Source organism: Gordionus sp. m RMFG-2023, chromosome 3 (assembly GCF_954871325.1).
Source record: "Gordionus sp. m RMFG-2023 chromosome 3, tfGorSpeb1-WG-v2, whole genome shotgun sequence".
Taxonomy (NCBI): Eukaryota; Metazoa; Nematomorpha; class Gordioida; order Chordodea; family Parachordodidae; genus Gordionus; species Gordionus sp. m RMFG-2023.
Window position 1 is genome coordinate 37,513,190 of NC_088777.1, and position 25,223 is coordinate 37,538,412.

Genomic DNA, 25,223 nt, shown 5'->3' on the forward strand with positions numbered 1-25,223 from the left:
TTTACATTGAAATTTAATTCCCAATGCAGAATAAATTATTGAAAAATTGGCGTAATCGCTAAGATAAAATTTTTATTTATGAAAGATATTTTGATTAACTTTTTAAACATCATATAATTTTTAATTGTCTCTTTTTACATAATGGTTTGTATAGATATAATTATTTTTAATAATATTATATTTGCTCTTATATATTTTATTTCCGATATTTTATTGTGTTCGAAATTATCATTTTTTAAAATATGATTTATTCTAATAAATTTTAAAGCCCTCCAAAAAATTATTTCTATATATCAAAAATTATTCCTTCCCTCCCCCGATCCTCCTATAGAAAATTCCTGGCTGCGCACCTGACCAGCGTGGAGTTTATCTGGCCTAAAAACCTTAAGGGAGATATATAAAAAAACTTGTTTATTATAATAGTGGTGTAAAAGTACTGGGCTTATAAGTGAGACTATGTTAAATAAAATGCTTTTATTACTTATCACTGTACGCACAAAACAAAATAACAAAAATTAATAATCTATCATCGAATCTCTATAAATAGCATATTATTGAAATCACATCAAAATATATTAACAAAACTTTAATTACAACAATATATATTATTAATTTTTAATTTAAATGATATGTAATTGTAAACGCATCGCCATTTCCCTTTGTATAATAGCCAGAAGAGTACTATGGTGGGAGAGGGGCAAAGGATTCGCGAAAACTTTAAGAATCCACAATAAATTTGAATTTTTTTTCTATACTTTAAAATGGGCCATTTTAAAATTGTTAGCTAAAAAAAAAATTTTAAATAATTTTAAAAAAATTTAAGACCCTGAGGTTGTAAAGATAGTGATACCCCTTATATATCAGAGCTACGCTTGGCCCAGTAACGTCACTAACTAGGGTCTAGTGTTGTTAAACGGCTCATTTTGAGCCTATTTTTTAAAACGACAAACTCAATATTTTAGCCAGGAAAATATTACCTAACCTCGATATTTTTATAATATATGTCTAAACCTTTGTTACTTCTATGAGCAAAATCTTCAGACTTATGTAATATTTTTCTGGATAAAATATTGAGTTAGCCATTTTTAAAAATCGGCTCAAAACGAGCCGTTTAACAACTACGGTCTGAAGGGAATCAAGTTTGATAAATTTGAAGATCCCCCCTCAACATTATGAAATTATTTTTACATCAAGTGTAATTTTGAATAATGTTAAAAAATCTAATTCTGGAAATAATTTAATTTGAGCCCCCGAAATTGTGAAGGCTAATGACGCTCCTAGCTTTGCCTCTCTCAAATCCTATCCAATTGGGTTAGAAGATTGGGGGTAACTTAAGAGAGAAGCCCTTTCTGAATTTTTGGGCAGGCTATATTTACATGTGCTCCCAAAGGGCAAATCCCCTTACTTACCTATATGCCTAGATAGGAATAACAAACTGTCATCACTACCATGTCATTCTTTTAATTTTCGTATTTATTTTAATGTCCAAGACTTTGACATCGTTAATTCATGTCAATGCTAAAAAAGCATTATATTTTGATGCTTATAATTATATAAATGATCAAAAAATTTTAAGAAACGATATTCCAGTTTACAATCCTGCTACACGTATTTTTTGTACGCATTCATTTTATGTTAAATTATAGATGAGATTTTATGTCACATACCTGATTCTAAAGAAGATGATATTAAATTAGCAGTGGAAAGTGCCATAAAGGGTCAAAAATTTTGGTTTTCGAAATCTTGTGATGAGAGGAGAGATATTATGTACAAAACAGGCGATATTTTACAAGTTGATTTAAAAATCTACAAATTTAAACAAAACTTTTAAAGACAAATTATGATAATATAGTTTATGCAGAGGTCAAGGATAGTGGTAAACCAATATGGGAAGCAAAAATGGATGTAACAGCTAGTATAGATTGCATTAAATATTTTGCGGGACTTGCAAATACTAATGCAAGTAAGCATTATATATTATAATGTCATTAAAATCAAAATGTTATAGTCACTGGTCAATATATAAACATGGGAGAAAATTATGCCTTTGTCAGGCGTGAACCCATAGGAGTTGTTGCTGCCATAGGTATATTTTTATTTAATTAATACTGAGGCATTAGTCCTTTTTTATAAAATTCTCACTAAAATATATTTTATTTTTAAATGTTTGTTAATGGATTTTAAATACACATGGATGTATCTTAAATTTTACCTTGAGGGAGGGACTATTATAAAGATGTATATAATCAAATAACATTAAATTCAATAACACTTAATGAAATATATATTTATATCATAATATGATGAGAAAATTACAAAACAAATAACCTATCTTGAAGCATTCTAACAATTTCTTGATTAAAGCATTTAGTTGAAATGATGAAGCACACACATGATTTCATGGGTCTATGAACCCTCTATTTCCCCAAATAAGAGCCCTATGTCCACTATTTTCAGTTTTTATTATTTGTTTCAAAATTGCCATTTTTTAAATTATGATTAGTTCTAAAAAATTACTCTTCCAAAAAAATCATTTATAATATAAAAAAAATTAATCCATCCCTTTCCCATACTACAAAGAATTTCTGGCTATGTGCCTAGTAATAGATATAATCATTCCCCATTCTCTTGATATATCTATGCCAATGCATTGAACTATGGACTAGTGTTGTTAAATGGCTCGTTTAGAGCTGATTTTTAGGGCTAACTCAAATTTTATCCAGAAAAATATTACGCAAGTCTGAAGATTTTGTTCATAGAAGGAACAAGGGTCTATACATATATAATCAAAATCTCGAGGCTTAGAACAATATATTTCTGCCTAAAATATTGAGTTACCTATTTTATTTACTCTGTCTCAGATAAATATATATATTTTTATTACCTTCTTTTTTTAGGTTGCCTTTTTTTTTATTTTCAACAGAAACACAAATTTTATTTCACACAAATAAAACAGCGACAAAATATATAAATAACACAAGAAACAAAAAATCAATAATCATTTAAAATTGTTTTTTTTCACGCTTATATATATATATTTTTTTTTACAATATCATTGCTATTTATTTATTTACTTCCAGTCAATCAATTCTCTTTATTTATTTATTCAATCTTTTATTATTATTATTGTTCCTTATCATTAGTATCATTTACCATTATACTTATTTCCTCTGGAGGTGTTGGTTGTGATATTTTTCCCCCTTGACACACCACCCTTCAGAAGAGGCGAACTATTTTATTTACTCCGTTACTCAGATAAATGTATATATTTTTATTACCTTCTTTTTTAGGTTGGCTTTTTTTTATTTTCAACAGAAACACAAATTTTATTTCCTTTTTATTTCACACAAATAAAACAGCAAAAAAACAAAAAATCATTTAAAATTGTTTTTTTTCACGCTTATATATATATTTTTTTTTTACAATATCATTGCTATTTATTTATTTACTTCCAGTCAACCAATTCTCTTTATTTTCAATCTTTTATTATTATCGTTCCTTATCATTAGTATAATTTGCCATTACACTTATTTCCTTTGGAGGTGTTTGTTGTGATATCTTCCCCCTTGACACGCCACCCTTCAGAAGAGGCGACCCTCCGCATCCTCCCAGAAGTTGTCTTACTCCGACTCATTTATCATTACGTCTAGCCAGCCTCCTAGCTCGTCATCGAAACCTTCAACATCGTCCAAGACCACCGCTAGATCCCGTAATTCCTCTGTCTCCATCACTCCTTGACTATTCCCCATACGTTCAGCCGCTGTGTCCTCGGTAACTTCCCTCCTCGTTAGATTATTTTCCGCTGCCACCTCGTTTGGAGTCTCATTCTCCGTTGTTAAATCCACCACTGGCCATACCATTTGATCCACGTGGGCTTCCCTCTGATGATGCTCGGGCTCCTGTTCATCTTCCTCATCTCTCCTCGTTCCATGAATTTCTGCCATAGGTCTTGATCCAACGCTTCCCACCGGCTTCGTTCGCATCCCCAGAATTGCTGCTATCCGCCTCGCCGGTACTTCCTCCACTCTTGCTCGAACTTGCTCCAATTCCGTCCGATTGCCATCTGCCCTCCTCTCCAAATTCCACGGGCATATATACTGAATATGGCCTCGCTCCTGACATCGATAGCACGCCTCCAGTCGTTCGTCTTATCGTTCCCCGCCTGCTTCCCCGACCTCTGCCCCCGGTCCTATGGGACCACATTATCAGTCCTACTTCAAAATTTCCCCATATCCAGCTTTTATGCACTCCGAAGCCAGTGTTGTTAAACGCTACTTTTAAAAGTAGCGCGCTATCGCTACCGCTATTTTATAAAAAAAGTTGCGCGCTATCGCTACCGCTAGCGTTTTCAAATGAGTAGCGCGCTATTAGCTACTTTTTACGTTACTTTGATTTTTTTTTAAATATTTTTTTTTACGTAACTTTATTTCCACAAATAAAATATTGATATAAAAACATGACTATAATTTGTTACATATATATGGTGAATTCCATATCAAATCAACCAAAAAAAGTCGATTCTCAACCCGACCCTCTTCAATTTTTCTTAAATTTTGCATAATGGTAGTATAAACTATAACTAAGAAAAAAATGAAATTTTACCTCCCAACAAGGTTTACTCTCTAAGATATGGGAGTTTAAAGCGCGGAAAAATAGTACATTTTTGACAAAATGTGCCTTATTTATTTTCAAATATCTCGAGAAATAATTAAGTTAGAAAAATAATTTAAATTTTATTATGTAGCTTAATAATAGTTCTTTAATATGACATAAAAATAAATATGATATAAATTTGATGAATGTCCAAAACCGGATGTATAAAACCGGAAATGGCCATAGAAAAAAAAGGTATTTTTTTTTTCGAAATTTTTTTTCCGTAGATAGATATAACACTGCTTTATATTTGTGCCAAATCCTAGCCTGGGATGAAAAAGGGTCTAGGAGTTATGACTCTTTATATGGCTTAAATTGATCAAAAATATCTTCATTTAATGAATACTTATGAAATAATGTTTTTTTTAAAATTATGTCTAAATGATAGGCCCTAACTTTTTTTTATTTTTAATTGTTAACATATTGTGACTGAAAATTACTTGACAAAATAATTCTAAACCAATTTATAACTTTATTTTTCTGAAATGCATAATTACATATAATATAATAATTCATAATTATGTTTACAATATATTATATATTAAATTATCTAAAGAATTGGTATAAATTTTGACTTTAATTTTATTTTCATCAAGGGGAATATAAGCATGGTATTTTTGTGTTCCCGGAATTCTTTTTGCTCTCAAAAATCTGCTTTCTAGATGATTTTCCATATTATTGTATTCATTATTGCTTACAAAAATGTAATTTACTCCATGTATATTATTTGTTGCAAAGTCGAATAAATCCATTGGTGTCAAAATATGGTTTTGATATGGCAGTTGCAAACTAGCTCGAGCTGCTAGCCGTTTTGTAATACCTCCTAAACTGTCGCACGGACTTATTCCATGAGCTGTAGCAAAAAAATGCCACTCGGCCTTTATACCAAAATCACATTCATGATTATAGAGATTTATGAAATTTTTTTTATTTTTATATTGGATTACGGCCCCAATCAGAAAAATAATAAATTTTGGTCAATGTATCAAATCTTTCTTTTAAAAATAAGATCATTTTAGTTTGAAATAAATAAAAGGCACAGGCATTGTGCTTTAAGCAATCTGATATCACCACTAAACTTATATGTTTTATAGTGTTGTCCTGACGATAATAAATGATAAAAGGGTGAATAGTGGACTGATTATTTGTCCAATGAAATCCCTGTGCATGGTCTTGCACTATAAATGCATAATTTTCCGAAAAGTCAGCAATAACTAAGTATTCGCCAACATTTAAATTAGATTTTAAATTGTTTTGAAATTATGATTGTTGTGATGCTATAAATGAATGTGGAATCAAATTGTCTAATTTCTCAATTAAATAATCTAGGAATTCATAAGCTGATTTTGTCAGCGTTTCGAGCGTAGTTCTATCAACTACCAATCATTGTTTAAATGATATATAATCTATTGAATTCGTATCAAATAATATAATAAGTCTTTCTTTTATTTGGGATGATCCAGGACAAAATTTACATTTATTGAAGTAACATCCAGGCTGGGCAGGATTGCAAAGACTTTGTGCAATACAATGTTTATAATCGTTTATTGGAGGATAATTATAATGATCATTATTGTTTGTAAGCTGTTTTAATTTTCCCCCTATTAAAATAAGCTTAAAATTTTGGTGTAGTGTGCAGATACACATGGTATGTGTACCTGGACCACCTGCTAAAACACAGTTTTTGGGTCGTAAGAATGCAAATCTATTCACTCACAATATGTTAACAATTAAAAATAAAAAAAAGTTAGGGCCTATCATTTAGACATAATTTTTAAAAAAACATTATTTCATAAGTATTCATTAAATGAAGATATTTTTGATCAATTTAAGCCATATAAAGAGTCATAACTCCTAGACCCTTTTTTATCCCAGGCTAGGATTTGGCACAAATATAAAGCAGTGTTATATCTATCTATAGAAAAAAATTTTCGAAAAAAAAATACCATTTTTTTCTATGGCCATTTCCGGTTTTATACATCCGGTTTTGGACATTCATCAAATTTATATCATATTTATTTTTATGTCATATTAAAGAACTATTATTAAGCTACATAATAAAATTTAAATTATTTTTCTAACTTAATTATTTCTCGAGATATTTGAAAATAAATGAGGCACTTTTTGTCAAAGATGTACCATTTTTCCGCGCTTTAAACGCCCATATCTTAGCGGGTAAGCCTTTTTGGGAGGTAAAATTTCATTTTTTTCTTAGTTATAGTATATACCACCAGTATGCAAAATTTAAAAAATATTGAAAGGGGTCGGGTTGAAACCTTGGTTGATTTGATATGGAATTCACCATATATATAATTTATTTAGATGCACTTTAATAATAATAACATTTCGGTACTGTCATCCCCAAGTCTAGAGCGACGATCAGAAAGTATAAGCTTTGCCATACTAAATAATCGTTCAGCACTAGCACTTGAGGTCAACGCAGTATTAAATTTAATAAACAAACTTTTTATATGAAAAAAACATCAAAAATATTAATTAGTATTTTTAGATTTAAAAAAAGCATCTAGAGGTTCAATAATATTATTATTATTTATTTCAAAAAAATCGTCTATGGAAGGCTGCGGTTTCGATCTTGCTATAATATCGTGGTTAGGCATGCCATTTTTTAACGTTACCATCAGCCTATCAAGTTGCCCTTTAGATTCAGTCAAATTTATGTATGGCCAATTTAACTTGAAACTAGGATGATCTTGGTCCGTGGAGAAAAAGTGTTTATCATCTTTATAAAAGAATCATTATCCACCAAGGATAATGGTTGAACTGTATCTATTATAAAGTTCATAATGACTTTGTCTGCCAATTTTTGGGATACACCAGATGTTAATGAATCCAAATTGGTTAATTTTGTTTGTATTAAATTTGATTTGGAAGTGGGTTTATCTTCTTCCATTACCCCAAAACTTTTGAGATATTTTTCAATCTCTTTATGATTTGAAGTATGCACAGTCTAAAATTATAAAATACTTAGAATAAAAATTATGTTGGAGATAAGTATACATAAAAATGATTGAAAATAACTATTTTAAAATGTTTTAAATAATTTAGATAAAATTTATGAATATATAAAAAAAATGATTGGTTTTTGATTTTAATTTATTTTAAAAATTAAAGATTAACCTACACATTGATATTAAATTTGTTTAAACCTTTAAATGTTTTTTCAAATTAAAGCTGCTCGTATGATTTGAAGAGATAATTTTGCGGCACATCTTGCACCGAAACCGATATCCAGTATTAATTTTTTCTTCAAGGTTAAAGTATCTTGAATTTTGGGAAAGGATCATCTATATTTTGATCATTTTCCAAAGAAATTTCAATATCTTCAACAATCTCACACATAACAAGATTTATAATGCTTAATATAAAATGTAAAATGAAATATAAAATAAGATAAAAGCAAGGACATACCAATAACGGAATTTCAAAAATATATAATTTAATGATTGCGCGAAATATAAATTAAATACAGATTGCTATTTAACAACTGTTTATATCTAATATATAACAATAATGTATATTTTTAAATATAAATTTCAAAATTAAATTAAATAAAAGGATTATAATTTTAGATTTTATAAAAAATATTAATAATTTTTAGATGTATTTATTATGTAAAATTGAAAGTTCTAAATTAGTAGCGAGCTACCGCTATCGCTATTTTTTAAAAAAAAGTAGCGCGCTATAGCTACCGCTACTGAAAAAAGTAGCGCGCTATTTTAACAACACTGCCCGGAGCATTATTCAGATCCATTTCACTTGCCAACCTAAATACATTCTATACTATATATTCTTAACCAATACGTACTTTGTTATTCCTCCTTTACAATTCAAGGTAACCACAAATTTTATTGAACTCATAAAAAGAAATTTCTTCAAAAAAAAATTTTCTCTGTTCTTTTTGGCCCACTGCCTCCTAAGCCTATGCTTTGCACGCCCGAGTAATTAATTATCTTTTCATCAAATAATTTGGGACCACGCCCTTTTCCCGTCTCTAACATATCCAATTTTCTCTTCCAACAATTATGATCCCAAACAACATATCGCTCCAACTCTTTTGACATAATTTTTATTATCACAAAAAAAATTACATTTGTTCCCTTCGACAAAAAAAATTGTGACTATCAAAATAAATACATTTGTTTCTTTCGATAAAAATTTGACTATCAAAAAAAAATGTTCCCTTCGATAAGAATTTGACTATCTAAAAAATGTTCTCTTCGATACTGCGTGGATCAAATGGTATGGCCAGTGGTGGATTTAACAACGGACAATGAGACCCCAAACGAGGTGGCGGCGGAAAATAATCAAACGAGGAGGGAAGTTACCGAGGACTCGGCGGCTGAACGTATGGGGAATAGTCAAGGAGTGATGGAGACATAGGAATTACGGGATCTAGCGGCGGTCCTGGACGATGTTGAAGGTTTCGATGACGAGCTAGGAGGCAGGCTAGACGTAATGATAAATGAGTCGGAGTGGGGCAACCTGTGGGAGGAGGATGCCGAGGGTCGCCTCTTCTGTAGGGTGGCGTATCAAGGGGGAAGATATCACGACCAACACCTCCAAAGGAATTAAGTATAATGGCAAATTATATGAATGATAAGGAACGATAATAATAAAAGATTGAATAAATAAATAAACAGAATTGATTGACTGGAAGTAAATAAATAAATAGCAATGATATTGTAAAAAAAATTATATATATAAGCGCGAAAAAAACAATTTAAATTTATTATTGATTTTTTGTTTCTTGTGTTATTTTTATATTTTTTCGCTGTTTTATTTGTGTGAAATAAAAAGGTAATAAAATTTGTGTTTCTGTTGAAAATAAAAAAAGGCAACCTAAAAAAAGAAGTTAAGGCAACCTAAAAAAAGAAGGTAATAAAAATATATATTTATCTGAGTAACGGAGTAAATAAAATTACCAAAATGGCTCAAAACGAGCCATTTAACAACACTACTTAGACACAAGAATCTTAACAGTTACTTTATACTTATATATATACTATTTTATTTTTATAAATAGCAGCATACTATATAAGTCATGCAACATTATTTTTACGAATTGGTATATTTATTATCTGGTTGCTTATCATTCGAATTTTCTAATAATATTAAAAGTATAAATTTAAAAAAAAATCCTATATTGAAATATATTAAATCTATACAATCCTGCATGCATATAATATAAATGAATCATGATATCTATTTTAAAATTAGTTTATTACTAGTTGCCTTTCTAAAAATGTAGCTTTGCTATAGCTATATAAACTACTTATGAGCTATAAATTATTTTTAAAAGGGCGATACTATAGCTTTATTAACTGATTTTATCTAAATTAATTCTTGTGGTAAAATTTTGATAATAAAAAGATGCATCTATTAAAGTTTAAGTCTTTTATAGCTTAGTATATGAAGTGATTAATTTTAAATATTTAGATAACACTGTGTTACCAAATTTGTAATATATTCAGGGTTGTCCTCATCATTCTAATCATTTTATTTGTACATTATGAAAATATGGGAGAAATCACTTTTTATGACTGGGGAGCCATCTGCTTTGGGAATAATGTATAACGAAGAGAAGATTTGACCTAGCTGGGTTTCCTCGATGATGTTGGCTTGTAATAGATATAATATAATGGGACAAATTTGCAGGACAGTCTTAGGTTGACTGGCGGAATTATCTGCTCTCATTGTTTGTCCCCTAAGAGCGTCTAGGTTGGGCATTAAACTTCGTCAAGTCCAACCTCTATCCCTTTTTCTTGTTTCATCTAATTAAAGAAATAAAAGTCCGTCAGGACTCTGCCTCAAACCTCTAATGGAGGTGACATTGCTATTTTTATTTTACACCTGGGTGATCCCTTAACTAAGTATAGAAGCCACCAGCTAAAAATAGGACCTCTACAATCCAAGACTACAAGAAATGTTTCAAGAAGAGGGTTCAGGCCTCGCCTTGACGCTCTTAGGATATAAAACAATGAGGGCAGGTACTTCCTATATCCAATCAACATGAGATTAGCTAATAAATTTGTCACAACTGTTACAAGCCGATGTCATCAAGCAATACCAGCTAAGTCAAATCTGCTCTCTGCTACACATTTTTTCCAAAGTAGATGGATCCCCCAGAGTCATCCGTGATTCCTCACACGTTCCCAACAAATTTTTGAAATATCCATTTCGGATAAAATCAATCCACCTAATGCCTGCAAATCTGGAGAAGGCTAAGTTCACTTGCAAAATTGAGATCAAATTAACCATCTTCTTTCCTTTAACACAGGGTGAAGAAATTCTTTGGCTTATTTTCAACCACACAGCTTATAGACACACTGTTCTATCAATGGGAACATCCTTTAGCCTCTTATTGCCTCCAGAGCATTTTACTAGATGCAATTAGATATGCCTCATATAACGTATACCTCGACAACATCTTAATCTATAAAGATAACTGAAGATAAATTTATTTTTTGGTCAGGCATTAGGGATTCAATTGGTTTTCAATTGGTCCCAAGTTACAAAATTTTATGCTAACACCCTGCCAATGAAGTTTTCTTATAAACTAAAATCTCGTTTTTTAAACTACTTAGCCTTTTACTAAACAATTACAGGTGCAATGCACCGAATATTTTTAATTAATACATTATCATATGAAACCGTATGTATAAATGTATTTATAGGTGTATGGAATTTTCCATTACTTACGGCCACATGGAAAAGTGGACCAGCCCTGGCCTCTGGCAATGCCCTTATATTCAAACCTTCACCTCTCACCCCTTTAACTTCTCTAATGCTTGCAGAAGCTTTTACTGAAGCTGGCTTACCTACGGGGTGTTTCAATGTTGTTCAGGTATGTTTATTGAATATCATTATTTAATAATAGCATTTAAATTGATTGCTACGTTTTATGACAAGCAATATTAATTAATTTTTTGAGCCGAAATGAATTGATTTTTCGGAGAGAAAATTATAAACTATTTATAATGTGTATTTTTAGTGGTTTGTTTGTTATATAGAACACATTTATTATAATTAAAGAAATTTTTAAATAATATAATTTTGGCATTATCAATTATCATTTTTCTGGTTTTGTATAATTCTATCTTATCCCGAAAAATATGGCAGATTAAAACTTTATTAGTATATTGAAAAATATTATTTAAATAGAAATAATTCACAGTTAATTTTCTTCATCCACTCAAACATATTTATTATGATTTTTCATAAATAATCTATGATGTTTGAAAGTGTAGCTCGTTCATATAATAATCAGAGGCACAGCCAGTGGGGGAGGGGGGTAAATCCTCCCAAAGCCATTTATAATATTTTTGATTATTTTATGATTAATAATTTATATTTTATAAAGGGTAACCTTACCTCTGATCTAATACATATTTCAATTTAGATTTATTTATCACATTTTTACAGCAAAAAGAAATATTCTACTAATTTATTATATGAATTAATATTAAATTTTAAATTCTTTGATATTTAATCTAACATTTATGGGATGTTTAGATATCCCAAGAGGCAAATATGGTACACAGAATCATTTCATAAGCTCCCAACATGCAGAAAGAAAATTGCAAAATGTGCCCAACAAGATGGAGCCTTCGCCATCAAGCAGTCATTACTTTTATGGATAGATACTGAAGTAGCGAAATGGTTTGAAAGAAGCATCTTCAGAATCAGACAGAGTTATAATGCATCAACAAATTGCTTAATAACATAAGTATTTTAAATATATTTCAAAAATGGCATTGTTATAATTGAGACTATGATAATAGCTGAAAGCATTGTATTATAACTTAAGGAATCTAGATCAAATATAGATTTCCAATTTCATAAATCAAATGCCATTGTTGAGTCAAAAGCAGAACTCTAAGATTTAATATTTGTCTACCGACCTTGACGCGCACTAAGACAGGGTTGTATAGTGTCAGTAGTATAATAATCTCTTTATCCTCCTCTTGGATTTTTTATAACTCAAATGAATGAAAATTACCTGATTTATCAGACAGCATTTACAAATCTGCAAGTATTATTTTCACCATCCATTTTAAACTTGGAAGAAAAATGTAAACTAAAATATAAAAGATTATATGGTTAACCAGGGTTGATAATGTTCTAATAGGGCTATGAAAGCTTTGCATAATTTCAAAAATATTTTAAATTATTACCCATTAGTACTTCTGCCAATGAAGGTATTTAAATTGAAAATGGATTGATAAAAAGTGCTAATTGATCAAAAAAGTATAAGATTTAAACAAGAAGAATACAAACTCTCGTAGTATACTAGAATTAGTAAATAATTGACTTTGAGGCAACAAGATAATTTGAATCTTGGTAAATATACTGTGGATTTTAATTGATCATTTATCGAATAAAATCATTGTACTTGTTATAAATAAATTTAATTTTAACTATATATATTTTCTTATATACTCTTATAAATAAAATATATTATATAAATATTTCTTTAATAATTTAGATAATAAACAAGTATTCAAGAACCTTGTGTTTTCTGATTATTTCTATATTTTAAAATAAATTTTGTATATTTGATTTCTCCTTAAAAATCGCGTTCGAACGTTTTGAATTGCCATGAACCTGAAGTGGAACAAGGTTTAAACGAGAATGTATGTTATATATTAAACTTTTGCTAAATCTAACCTCTGCCCATTAGCCTTTCATTACCTCACCATGTTATAAAATCATAATGGAGTCCTAGAATATATTTGGTTATCATTGGAATAGAGCTTGAAGTCATCCTTTATCTTATTGGGAGGGGTGGGTTGATCTGCAATTTCGAAAGTTGCAACCCATGATTTCTCTAATGTTAGCCTCCACTTATTCCAAAATTCTAAGATTATAGAGGGTGGCCTAATGGGTTAGATGTATGCTTGGAAACAGCAGAAGTACGAACAAGGACATATGTTCAATCCTGGTAAGGAGCATAAAAACTTTCAAGTTTTTCTTCGATGACTGATGTGTAAAGACATATGGTTTGATGAATTTCGGAGCTTAGAGATGACACCCCGGTCACCGACAGGTCTGGACAGCCGGGTGCTAAGGATACCTGTCCAATAAACAAAATGAAGGAAACAAATAAAAATATAAATATGAAAGCTAGGGCGTTCCCTCCAAGCGACGCGCAGGGTGTAGACCTCCATCCTGTGAAAAGTAAAGTAAAGGTCAAAGCAAAGAAGACAAGATTAACAAGTTTGAATATTGGGACGCTTAAAGGTAAGACGAGAGAATTGGCATCAATTTTGAAAGAGAAAAGTTGATATAGCGTGCATACAAGAGACGAAATGGAAAGGACAGAAGACTTTGATGATTGGAGATGGGTATAAATTGTACTATAATGGAATTGTTAGCAATAGGAACGGTATCGGCATCATCCTTAGTCAAGATCTAACCTCCTCAGTATTAGAAGTCAACAGAATCTCTGATAGAATAATGAAGATAAAACTGCATTGGTCAATCAATACTACACATCCTATCAGTATATGCTCCTCAAACGGGTTGCAAGGAAGAAGAGTAAGATGACTTTATTTTTGATGAAGCTGTAATGGAAATCCCTAAGGATGACCTAGTCATAATTGGTGGTGACTTAAATGCGCATGTGGGGAAAGCAAGAGATAGCTACAAAAGGCATCATGGTAGTTTTGGATATGGAGAAAGAAATGATGAAGGAGAGCACGTACTGAAATTTGCACAAGCCTTCGACCTTGCCTTAACCAACACCTACTATAGGAAAAAAGACAGTCATTTAATAACATACGAAAGTGGTACAAGGAAAACACAGATAGATTACATGCTAATCTCTCGCAGAAGATTTAAAGATATAATAGACTGCAAAGTCATCCCAGGAGAAGATATCGCCACACAACACAAGCTACTAGTCATGGATTTACACATCTCAAATAAATTCACTCAAAACAAGATAAAACTGGAACCATGCATCAAATGGGGCAAATTAAAAACAATGACAGATGCCTTTGCAATCAATGCAAACATTGAAAAAATAGATTCCTCACAAGTCAGTGAAAAAATGTGGACAGACCTTTCATCCAGATTAATAGACACTGCCAAATCGACACTAGGCTTGACAAGGGGAGGCAACAAATCATACAAAGAACTATGGTGGTGGAATGAAAAGGTACAAACATAAAGGAGAAAAAAGCCCTATATAAAATATGTTACAAATCCAAAAACCCAGATGACAAGACAAATTACAAAAAATCCAAGAGAATAGCTACAAAGGCGGTGGCTAGGGCCAAATCTATGGCATACGATGACATGTACGAAGATCTACATACCAAAGAAGGGCAAAATAAAATATACAGATTAACCAAACAGCGAGAAAAGAACTCTAGGGATATAAATCCGAAAGTAATAAAAAATAAAGATGGGAAATTGATATTAAGGAAAAAGATATAATGAATAGATGGAAGGAATATTTTCAGGAGCTTCTCAACTTTGATCCCCACATACTACATCTAGATAAACACCCCCTTGTCAAAACCTTGTACAACCTATAACAGAACAAGAAATAATCACATGCCTCAAGCATATGAAAAACAACAAAGCTAGGGGTCCAGACGATATTCCAATAGAAAGCCTTAAAGCACTAGGGGATGATGGAATACATCTCCTCACAAATCTGTACAATAAAATACTTGAAAATGAAGAGGTTCCCCAAAAATGGAGGCAGGGCTATCTAGTTCCTATCTTCAAAAATAAAGGGGATCCACACAATTGTCAAAATTACAGGGGAATAAAACTAATGTCACACTGTCTAAAACTATACGAAAAAATAATAGAAAAAAGATTAAGAGATATAATCGAAATAGGAGAGACTCAGTTTGGCTTTATGCCTGAAAGATCAACAACCGATGCTATCCACGCAATTAGGCAAATGAGTGAAAAATACAGGGAAAAAAATAAAAAGCTACACCTCGATCTAGAAAAGGCCTTCGGTAGAATCCCAAGAAAACTTATCTGGTGGGCGCTACGCCACAAAAAGGTTCCCGAAAAATATATAAGAATAATACAGGATATGTATATGGGCCATACAACAATGGTAGCACAACAGGTACTTCAGCAGGCTTCACAATAGCGAAGGAGTTCATCAAGGGTCGGCTCTCAGTCCAGTTCTCTTCATTACAATAATAGATGTATTAGCACAGTCTATACCTCAAACAGTCCTGTGGAATATGATATTTGCAGATGATATTGTGATACTTGCCGAATCCAAGGATGAAATGAAAGAAAGATTAGTGAGTTGGATAAATATCCTAGAAAAGCACGGACTAAAAGTAAATAGAGAAATGAGGAATATATGGTGATAGGAGGAGATGAAACAGAGAGTATTGATATAAATGAATGGCAGATATCGGCAATTAGAAGCTGCAAATATTTGAGCTCCATTATACAAACAAATGGCACAATAGAAAAAGAGATAAAGAGTAAGATTAATCAAGGGTGGTTAAAGTGGAGATCTTTATCTGTAGTGCTATTTGACAAAAGAATCCCACACAAATTAAAGGGAAATACAGTTCCATACAACCAACTATTCTATATAGTTCGGAAACATGGCCAACCAAAGAATCAGCCGAGAGAAGTCTACAAACTATGGAGATGAGAATGCTGAGGATGATTGCTGAGGTAACAAGAAAGGATAAAGTGCGCAGTACAAGAATACTAAGTAGTTTAAAGGTAGTGCCCATTAAGACTAAGTTAATGGTAAACAGACTTAGGTGGTATGGGCACACAATGAGAAGGTTTATGAACTACATAGGAAATAAAGTTGAGAGTTTGGAAGTGATGGGCAAACGTAAAAGAGGAAAGCCAAAACTTCAATGGGGCCATAAAGTTAGAGCCAATATTAAGAAGTATAAATTAGAAAAAAGAGATTGTATGAATAACATAAAGTGGAGAGAGATGTTGAAGGAGCTTACCACCAGAAAAGGTGAAAGCTAAAGAGAAAAAAAATCTAATTTCCATTTTTTTTAAATAATTTGATTGTTAGACTTGTGCGCCGAATCCTCAATTGACGGCGACCGTTATTGCAATTGTTACATAATGAGTTGCCTTTAATTGGACAATATTTATAATTTTTAATAATGTTGATCATATTTAGAAAAATATTACGAATATAAAATAGAATTGCAATAAAAGACTTTCAAAAATGGCTAACTAATAAGGGACTAGTAAATCCAAATTTTTTAATAGTTATAAATTTATGCAAATATTATTAAGAAGCAAATTATAATGTCTAATGCCTAAATTTATTGTAGTTTAATTTAAAAAAATATATGGATTATGCAATAGATAATCTTTTAGAGGTTAACTCAAAATTATTAATAAATCTTCAGTTATAAATGTATTATATCTATTTCACTTGATATTAATAATAAATTTTCTAAAAGGCATGAGATATTTTATTTCTATTCGTGTTTTAATAATTTTAACTTTACTCTAAGCTCTTTCATCAGAGCATGAGGTAGGGGAGTTATGAAATACTTATATAATATTTTTAGATATGTAAATGAACTCGATTTTATTTAAGATTATGTATGGTAAAATAAATGAATATTTCAGCCTTTTTCTATTGGTTATTTATAATTTTTTCGCCTGTATATTAAAATAAAGTTGTTATTAAAATTAATAACTTTCATCATAGTATGAGGTATCATTATTTCTAATATTCATTAGATCCTTATTATAATTAATAGATAGTGTAAGTGTAGTGGTCAAAAATTGGAAAATTCATCTAAAATGTTCTGAGAATTAAAATGATAAACACAGTTAATTTCAGATGTCTGTAAAATTTCTATAGTCTCCTTGTCTACTAATACAGCAGGAATAAAAATTAAAATCTGATTTTAAAAAGATTCATAATTAAATCTTTCATTCAAGTGTTTAATGATCATATTGATGACTCGGTTAAACTTTTCTTAACTTCGCTTTTTGTTGTCAAATATAATCATCAAACTCTGTTTGATCCTTCAGTTTAAATATTGACTTAATATTATAAATATCAGTTATAACATTATTTTCCTCGATAAAGTATCTAACATTATTATATAATTTTGAGAATATAATATCACCATTTGCTTAATTAAAAAAATATAATTTAAATACAACATGTATGTGATTGAGTCATCGGAATTAATTCGCTCATTCAAAGAGCTATTGTAAACTCACCGTCACCACTTTGGAACTCTCAACTTCAACTATCAATAACATTGAGTGCAATAAAGCACATCCCGCATCGCAAACCACACTTATTTCTATGGCACGTGCGTCACTCTTAAATTTAACTCAATCCGCAGCCTGTCATAAATGAATTTTCATAATGGTTCTATTTTCAATCCATCATTTAAATATAAATCTGTTTTGTCACTACGCACATTATCATAATTCACCATCCCATTCAACTACTTTGTCAAGTTGCTGCATCTCTCAGCCAATTACTTAAGAACCATCCAACATGTTGACCATTTCAGTTCTTTTGAGAAGTGTTCCATTCTCTAGGTTTTTGGCTAAGAATATAAGCACATATAATAGATAAAAATACCTATAAAAGGATGGTATTGTTTGTGGATAAGGACTTCTTTTTTTTTAACTTCTTTCCAATTATTTTACGTCAACTTTAATTATTTAAATAATAATTCTTTTGCATTAATTTTTACGTTTGTTTAAATTTGACCATGTGTACTATTGCATAGTAACGCGCTTTTGTATATTCTAGGTAAAACTACTATATACAATTTGGAAATAAGTTTTTATAATATATATTTTAGTGCATAGTCAGAGATTTCCTATACTAACAAAAAATACTATAACTATTCTGCTAACTTTTAAAAAAATGGCTAACAAAAATAAAGGAAAGATTCTATATTGATATGTGTCTTATGTTATGTGCATTTTTATATTAGATTCTCTACCTCAACAGTCCTTAAGGCTCATCTATCTCTGGACCACTCTAAAATAAAGGCTATATTCTATATTGACATGTGTAGCCTCGTTTATTTTTAGGTGCTCATATTTTAGTGATTCCTCCACCTAATGTTAATAGTCAAAGCTACTCCTCCTAATCCTAACCCAGAGCTATCCGGGCACCAAATCTTATGACTACCCTCGCCCCCTCCACGCCCTATAAAAAAATATTATCTTTTGGAATTAAAAAAAATTGGCCTCAAAAACCGCGTTGAAAAAATGTTCAGTATGGATAACTCAATATTTTAGTCAGAAAAATATTGCCTTAAGCCTCGCTAATAGAACCTTTGTGCCATCTATGAGCAAAATCTACAGGCTTATGTATTATTTTTATGAATAAAATATTGAGTTAATCGTTTTTAAAAATCGGCTCAAATCTAGACGTATAACAATCCCAATTTCAAACACATTTTTATGTCAGGACATTTTCTCCCCTCAATCTTTTTTATATTATTTTTATATTTATCCTACTCTATAAAGGGTGGAGCACAAACCGGATCTCTGTTATGCAAACATCCTAGTATTGGTAAAATAAGCTTTACAGGTAGCGCGACAACTGGATCGGCCATAGTGAAAAATATATCCGGTGACGGTCTTTTTGTTCCAGCCAAGCGTCTCACCTTGGAACTTGGCGGGAAGTCTCCACTTATCGTTTTTGGGGATGCGCCTTTAGAGATGGCCGTAAAAACGGCGATGATGGCCAATTTCCTTACTCAAGGAGCTGTAAGAATTAAAGATAAATCTGGGGAGTTAGAAGATATGAGAATATAAGAAAAAATTAAGTATGAAAGAGCCACAAATAAATGATGGAACAGATAAAAAATTAAAGTGCTGCCAATTTTATATGCATATTTTATAAATTTTAGACATGTTCAAATGGTACCAGGGTTTTCGTTCACGACTCGGTATACAACAGATTTATAGAGTTTTTATATTAATTTAAATTTCATACTATATCACATTATTCATGTGTATTCAACTATATTATCTATTAATATACTATATAAATGATATCTCAGGTGCTTACGAATGGTAGGGACTAGGGAGTTATTAGATACCTATAAAAATAGACATAAAAGTGCTAAAAATAATTAACGGAATATCATATTTATGTAGCATAAATAATATGCTACAAGTTTTATTGAAGGTATTTTCACAAGAAAGAAAGAGATTAAAAAATGCGAACTTATCATGTCATCGGCTATTGCCTAAGGACAACCAGTCAGAAAATTAATATAAGAATCTAGCAAACCTATGGCTGCGTCAACCTGACCAGCTTGATTTTACAAAAACACATTCGATTGAGGTTTATTTTAAAAAATTAGTCCATATAATATATCAACTCATTTATCATAACCAAATTGAAATTACTTTTCCTATATTCTTATGGGTTGTTCTTAAGCATTAGTCGGTTTCTTTAAGCCCACCAATAAGGTTTAAAACTGATCATTGTTTAAAATAATTTAATTAACTACCAAAAACTAGGTTATTAGTTGCTAAGATGAATCAAAACTTTATCTCTAATCCCCAAGGGATAGGTGATCCTACATTAGATACAACCTTAATCGGGGCCACTATAACTTCCGAGCACGCTAAAAAAGTCATGAGTTATATCGAGAAAGGGAAGGAAGAAGTAAAATAATTAAAATTCTTTCTGTTCTTAATACAGTTTTCACTTATAGAATTCATGTTACAATCATCTCACTTGAATAGAAAATCATAGTTCCCACAAAACTGGTCTAAAACATAGTTTTTTGAAGTTAATTCAGACATACATATTAAAGAAAAGATACTTTAAATCCGATTATATATTGACCTTTATGGCCGATTAAATATAAAGCTAAAAATGTTTTATATCGTAATGAAAGAACATTAATTGACAATAATATTATTTTAACTGCCACTGAAAGCCTAGATTATTTTGTCTACTCTAAAAATTGTGTTAGCATTACCACATTTTCTAGTTATTTAAACATTTAGTTCATTTTTTACAAATTATGATTTTTATAAACCGATCTTCATGCTTTTAATTTACGCATTATGCACGTTCTAATTTACACCTCACGCAAGAGTTACTCATAATTTTTGTAATTACATTACCTGATTTTTATTTACAATCTTATATATATTGTTTTATAAATGTCATTACTTCTCTTATATAATGCAAGGGAGCTAAATTAGTGTTCGGAGGTTACAGAGTTCACCCCCCAGGGCTGACCTCCAAAAATGGACATTTTTTGATGCCAGCTATATTTAGTGAATGTACTGATGACATGACGATATGCAAGGAAGAAATTTTTGGGAGTGTGATGTGCCTACTCAAATTTAAAGAGGAAGGAGAAGTGATCGAAAGAGCTAATAACACATATTTCGGATTATCCGGCGGCATATGTACTAAGTAAAACGTGAAAATCAATAGATTTACATCGTTACTTTCCCACTTTTTAAAATTAATTTTATGAGAGAACCATTTTTTAAAATAAATGGCACATCATAGTCTAATAACTTAGTACGCATTTGGATTATAATTGTATATTATGAATATATAAAATATTTTTACAAGTCCGGTTTTATCAAGCCGAACCGATGTTGGCTGATGAAATAACTCGATTCATTTTTGTTTTTATCAGATCAATTGAAAGATTTTTTTAAGATTGTGGAGCGATATGAACAGTTCCTGGTTGATCGCCATTGCGCTTATAATTTAAATTAATATAACTTCATCCTACATATACCCTTTACCGTATATGTATATGAACTATTTAAAGGTACTCTTATGGTCTGCTATTTTGGTCCCTTTACGACATTTTAAATTAATGAAAGTTTAACTCTTTGCACAAATAAAAATATTAGAGAATAGAATATATTTACAAAGAAATAAAATATTATATATTTGTATTGATTATTTTTTATAAAAATTTGGGTTAAATAAATTTTCTAAAAGATCTTCTCTTTTCTCTTCACAAATAAGGTTCTTTAGACTGAACAAACTTTTTATGGGAGCACTTGATATAAGGACGTTTTATTTAAAAAGTAATTTTAAATCTGAGAAATCATATAAGATAATCTGTTATCCTTGAATTGTATAAAAAATGTTATATATATTCATTATCAACAACAAAATTTTATCCAATACAATCTCTTTTTAATTAATTCAGATAATCGCCCAGATTTATTTTGTAAATTCCAATCATCATTTTCTAAAAAAATCTTGTTGACATCTTGTGTTGCCACTGGTAGACAAAGTCATTCAAATCATAATTAGTTAATCCAGAAGAGGCAGATATTGTGCAAATAAAATTGGACTCAAATAATCTTTCTCTTAAAATATCTTTCATTCAAATTTAGATATTCTTGAAATTAATATTTGTCTATATATAATCTTCATATTATGTTGCAGAATATTTATAATAAAATCTTCTTCACAGGAAATTTATTTTTGTTTGTTTTAATTATAACTGTGCCGATCCACAAATTTTTCACTCACCTTCTGATATTACTAAAAAATTGATTCGATATTTATTTTTATCTACCATCTATCGTATCAATGTCATAAAAATATCAATATTTTCGAATATAAAAAAGACCAACTAACTTTCACAATTAATTATATATATTTTATTTTTTTTATTCACCAAAAGTTAATAATCTCGTTTAAAATATTTGCAAGTGTTTATGAATGAGTGTAGTGTTGTTTAACAGCTCTATTTAGCCTATTATTAAAAAGGGCTAAATCAAAATTTTAGCCAAAATGTTATCACTTAAGCATCGAAATTTCGTCAATGGAAGACCAAACCTCTGCCAGGAGCAATTTAATGTTGGCCAAAATCTTGAGTTAACCGTTTTTAAAATTGGCTAAATCGAGCCGTTTAGCAATACTAGCTGAAAGTTACTCGTTAGATATTTTAAAATCCTTTTCTTGTTGCAGAAAATATAACAAAAATTTTAAACTATTTTTTTAAACAACACGTTTCTTTAAATATCGGCCTGATCCGATTTTTTTAAAACGCTAAATATCAGTGCTGATCCGATCTGATAAATATCGGCACAGTCCTAGTTTCAATTTATTCGTTGTTTCTGAATTATTTTTCTTATTATCTATAGTAAATCGAGAAACTGGTCTTAAGAACTTATCGAAAGCAGATGAGGGGAAATGGTTTTGTTTTTGAAACAAAGGATGTGGTTCAGTTAAATAAGATATAAACGACGAAGTCCAAGAGATGAATCAAATATTCTAGATCAGAGCCTGCCTAATCCAACAAAATATTTTATAAAAACTAACAAATTATTTATGATATATTATAAAATTAAAAGACACGGTGATATTTAACAATTTTATTATACGGACGAATTTTAACTCCAAAATATAGTAAATAAAGTTAGTTATACTTCACCAAGTAATATTATATGAAAATATATCACAATAGGTTTAGGCTATAAATTTAAAGGAATGTCAAAATTAAATAATGGTATAAAATGTCTGCCAAATTTGGAAATGAATACACGAATTTGAGATATTTATACCTCAATTTATGTTTTTTTATTAACCCCACTTGTATATATTTGGACTTTTTTGGAGAACGAAGGGAGAAAGAGTGAAAGTTATCAATGAAATAAGTGATTGAGGAAAGAAATGGAAAATATTTAGATAATCTAATTATTGGAATGCACCGATACAATTAATAAAAAATATTCCTTTTTTACTTTTAGAAAAGAAGATTTATTTAAAGTTAATATAAAAATTTACATTCATGCTATATTTTTTATAAACCATAAATTTTTACCATTAAAAATCAATAAGGGATATAAGCTTGGCTCATAGAGTCAGTTCGGCCATTCAATGCGGCACTTTCAATGTCAATACTTTCAATATGTACCCAGTTCAAATACCCTTTGGAGGAATAAAGGTTTACAAAGAAATTCTATACTTATATAGTTGATTATTAAAGCTTGTGTCTAAAGTTTAAAATTTTTTTTACCTAATGTTCTTTTGGATAGTCAACCCTATATAATATAATATACTGTTTTTCAAAATAAAAGCAGTAATCAAAAAATAAATCCATATTTAATTTAGTAGTTTTGGAAAACTTTCTCTATAAAAATACATTATTTAATATAAGGGATCAGGTTATGGACATGAGTGTGGACTCCAATCCATAGAGCATTACACTCAATGGAAGAGTGTTTATGTGGACGCGACATCTGCAGATAATCCATCTTCCATGTTTTGTCCCTATTTCGATGGACTTATTCCTTGAATAATTATATAATAATTAACAATATATTTATATAAACAAATTAATTCCAAAACAATTTTTAATTGTATTTATAGCATTTTTTATAATATATAATCGTGAATGCAATTGTAGAATGTTATTATGTAATGAAAAATATTAATGCAATTTAAAAAAAGTAGCATTGCGTCGTTACTCATTAGGGTTAGCAAAATTTGTGATTTTTTGAAAAAAAAATCAATTTTTTGATTTAAATCGCACTAATCTTTAAATTAGAGAAGTTACAGATTTAGATTGAAAAATATCATTTTTTTAACCTTAATATAAGATTTCTTTGTTAAAAGTTAATGCTTCAGGATATCTGGTCAGAAAATTATTAAAACAATATATATTGATATGTCAGACATAAGCTAATTTGATATTTTGTCAAATGAAAAGCCGACTATCAATCAAAAATTTGATGATAGATGCTTTAAAAAAATATATAACTAGTCGATTTCACTGGAAAGATCAATTGTTTATAACAAAATATTACACAAATTGAATAAGCAATCTAATCATTTTTAAAATGTTCCATTATTGAACAAAATTAAAAAAAGATTAACTATATATTTAGATTAGTTTATTATATTATTATTATATGGTTGTTTTTATAATCCGCCATCCTGAAAATCATCATTAATTACTTTAATCGAATTTCTTATTCTGTCTTCTAACTCCCATATATGTTTCAAATTTAACAAACACTAAAACCGAAGTGACAATGGAACGTAGCTAATTTTATATCTTCAACCAATCTCTTATCTATCAATCATGATAAAATCAAAGCTACATCTGACTCATTTAACAAAATTATGTTTTCATATGAAATAATCTTAAAAATGAATGATGGTTAGCAGGACCACATAATATAAATAAAACAATCAACAGCTTCAGTAGAGTATTTTCATCCTATGGAGTGTATTCCAAACTTAGGAATCGTTTAGAAAAACTAACTTTCTTTTAAAAAATTAAATTCAAATACCAATGTCGAGTACATCAAAGGTTGCAATGTACGTCAAAGTTAAGCATAAAATATCTATCCTTTAATTTTAACATCTCGTTTTTAAAAGATGTCTTGATAATTTTCTTATAGAATATTTTTTAAATTGTATTGTATTATTTTAATTAATAATTATAAAATTATTTTTATGGTAAATGCTAAATATAGTAAAATAAATTTTTAAAAAACTTATTTTCTATTATTTTTACGAAATTTTTATTTTTCTGGAATGCCTAGTCTGAACCCGAACTTTTTTTATAAGGAGTCTT

The 25,223-nt window shown here is 29.9% G+C and overlaps 1 protein-coding gene across 3 annotated transcripts; it reads left to right on the plus strand.

Moving 5' to 3' along the window:
- The first annotated feature begins 1,477 nt into the window (after nt 1-1,477).
- Nucleotides 1,478-24,024, plus strand: LOC135926355 (4-trimethylaminobutyraldehyde dehydrogenase A-like). 3 transcript variants are annotated; one of them, XM_065462199.1, is made up of 11 exons: nt 1,478-1,608; nt 1,647-1,792; nt 1,834-1,963; nt 2,009-2,086; nt 11,349-11,518; nt 19,159-19,401; nt 19,545-19,603; nt 20,164-20,311; nt 20,847-21,076; nt 23,480-23,585; nt 23,799-24,024. In XM_065462199.1, exons 1-11 carry the CDS (start codon nt 1,482-1,484, stop codon nt 23,934-23,936), a joined length of 1,575 nt encoding a protein of 524 aa, XP_065318271.1. In that variant the 5' UTR covers nt 1,478-1,481; the 3' UTR covers nt 23,937-24,024. The 3 variants fall into 3 exon arrangements, with proteins under 3 accessions (XP_065318271.1, XP_065318272.1, XP_065318273.1); XM_065462200.1 differs by lacking the exon at nt 20,164-20,311 and having other exon boundaries at nt 19,545-19,583; XM_065462201.1 differs by lacking the exon at nt 1,478-1,608 and having other exon boundaries at nt 1,609-1,792; nt 1,853-1,963.
- The last annotated feature ends 1,199 nt before the right edge of the window (nt 24,025-25,223 follow it).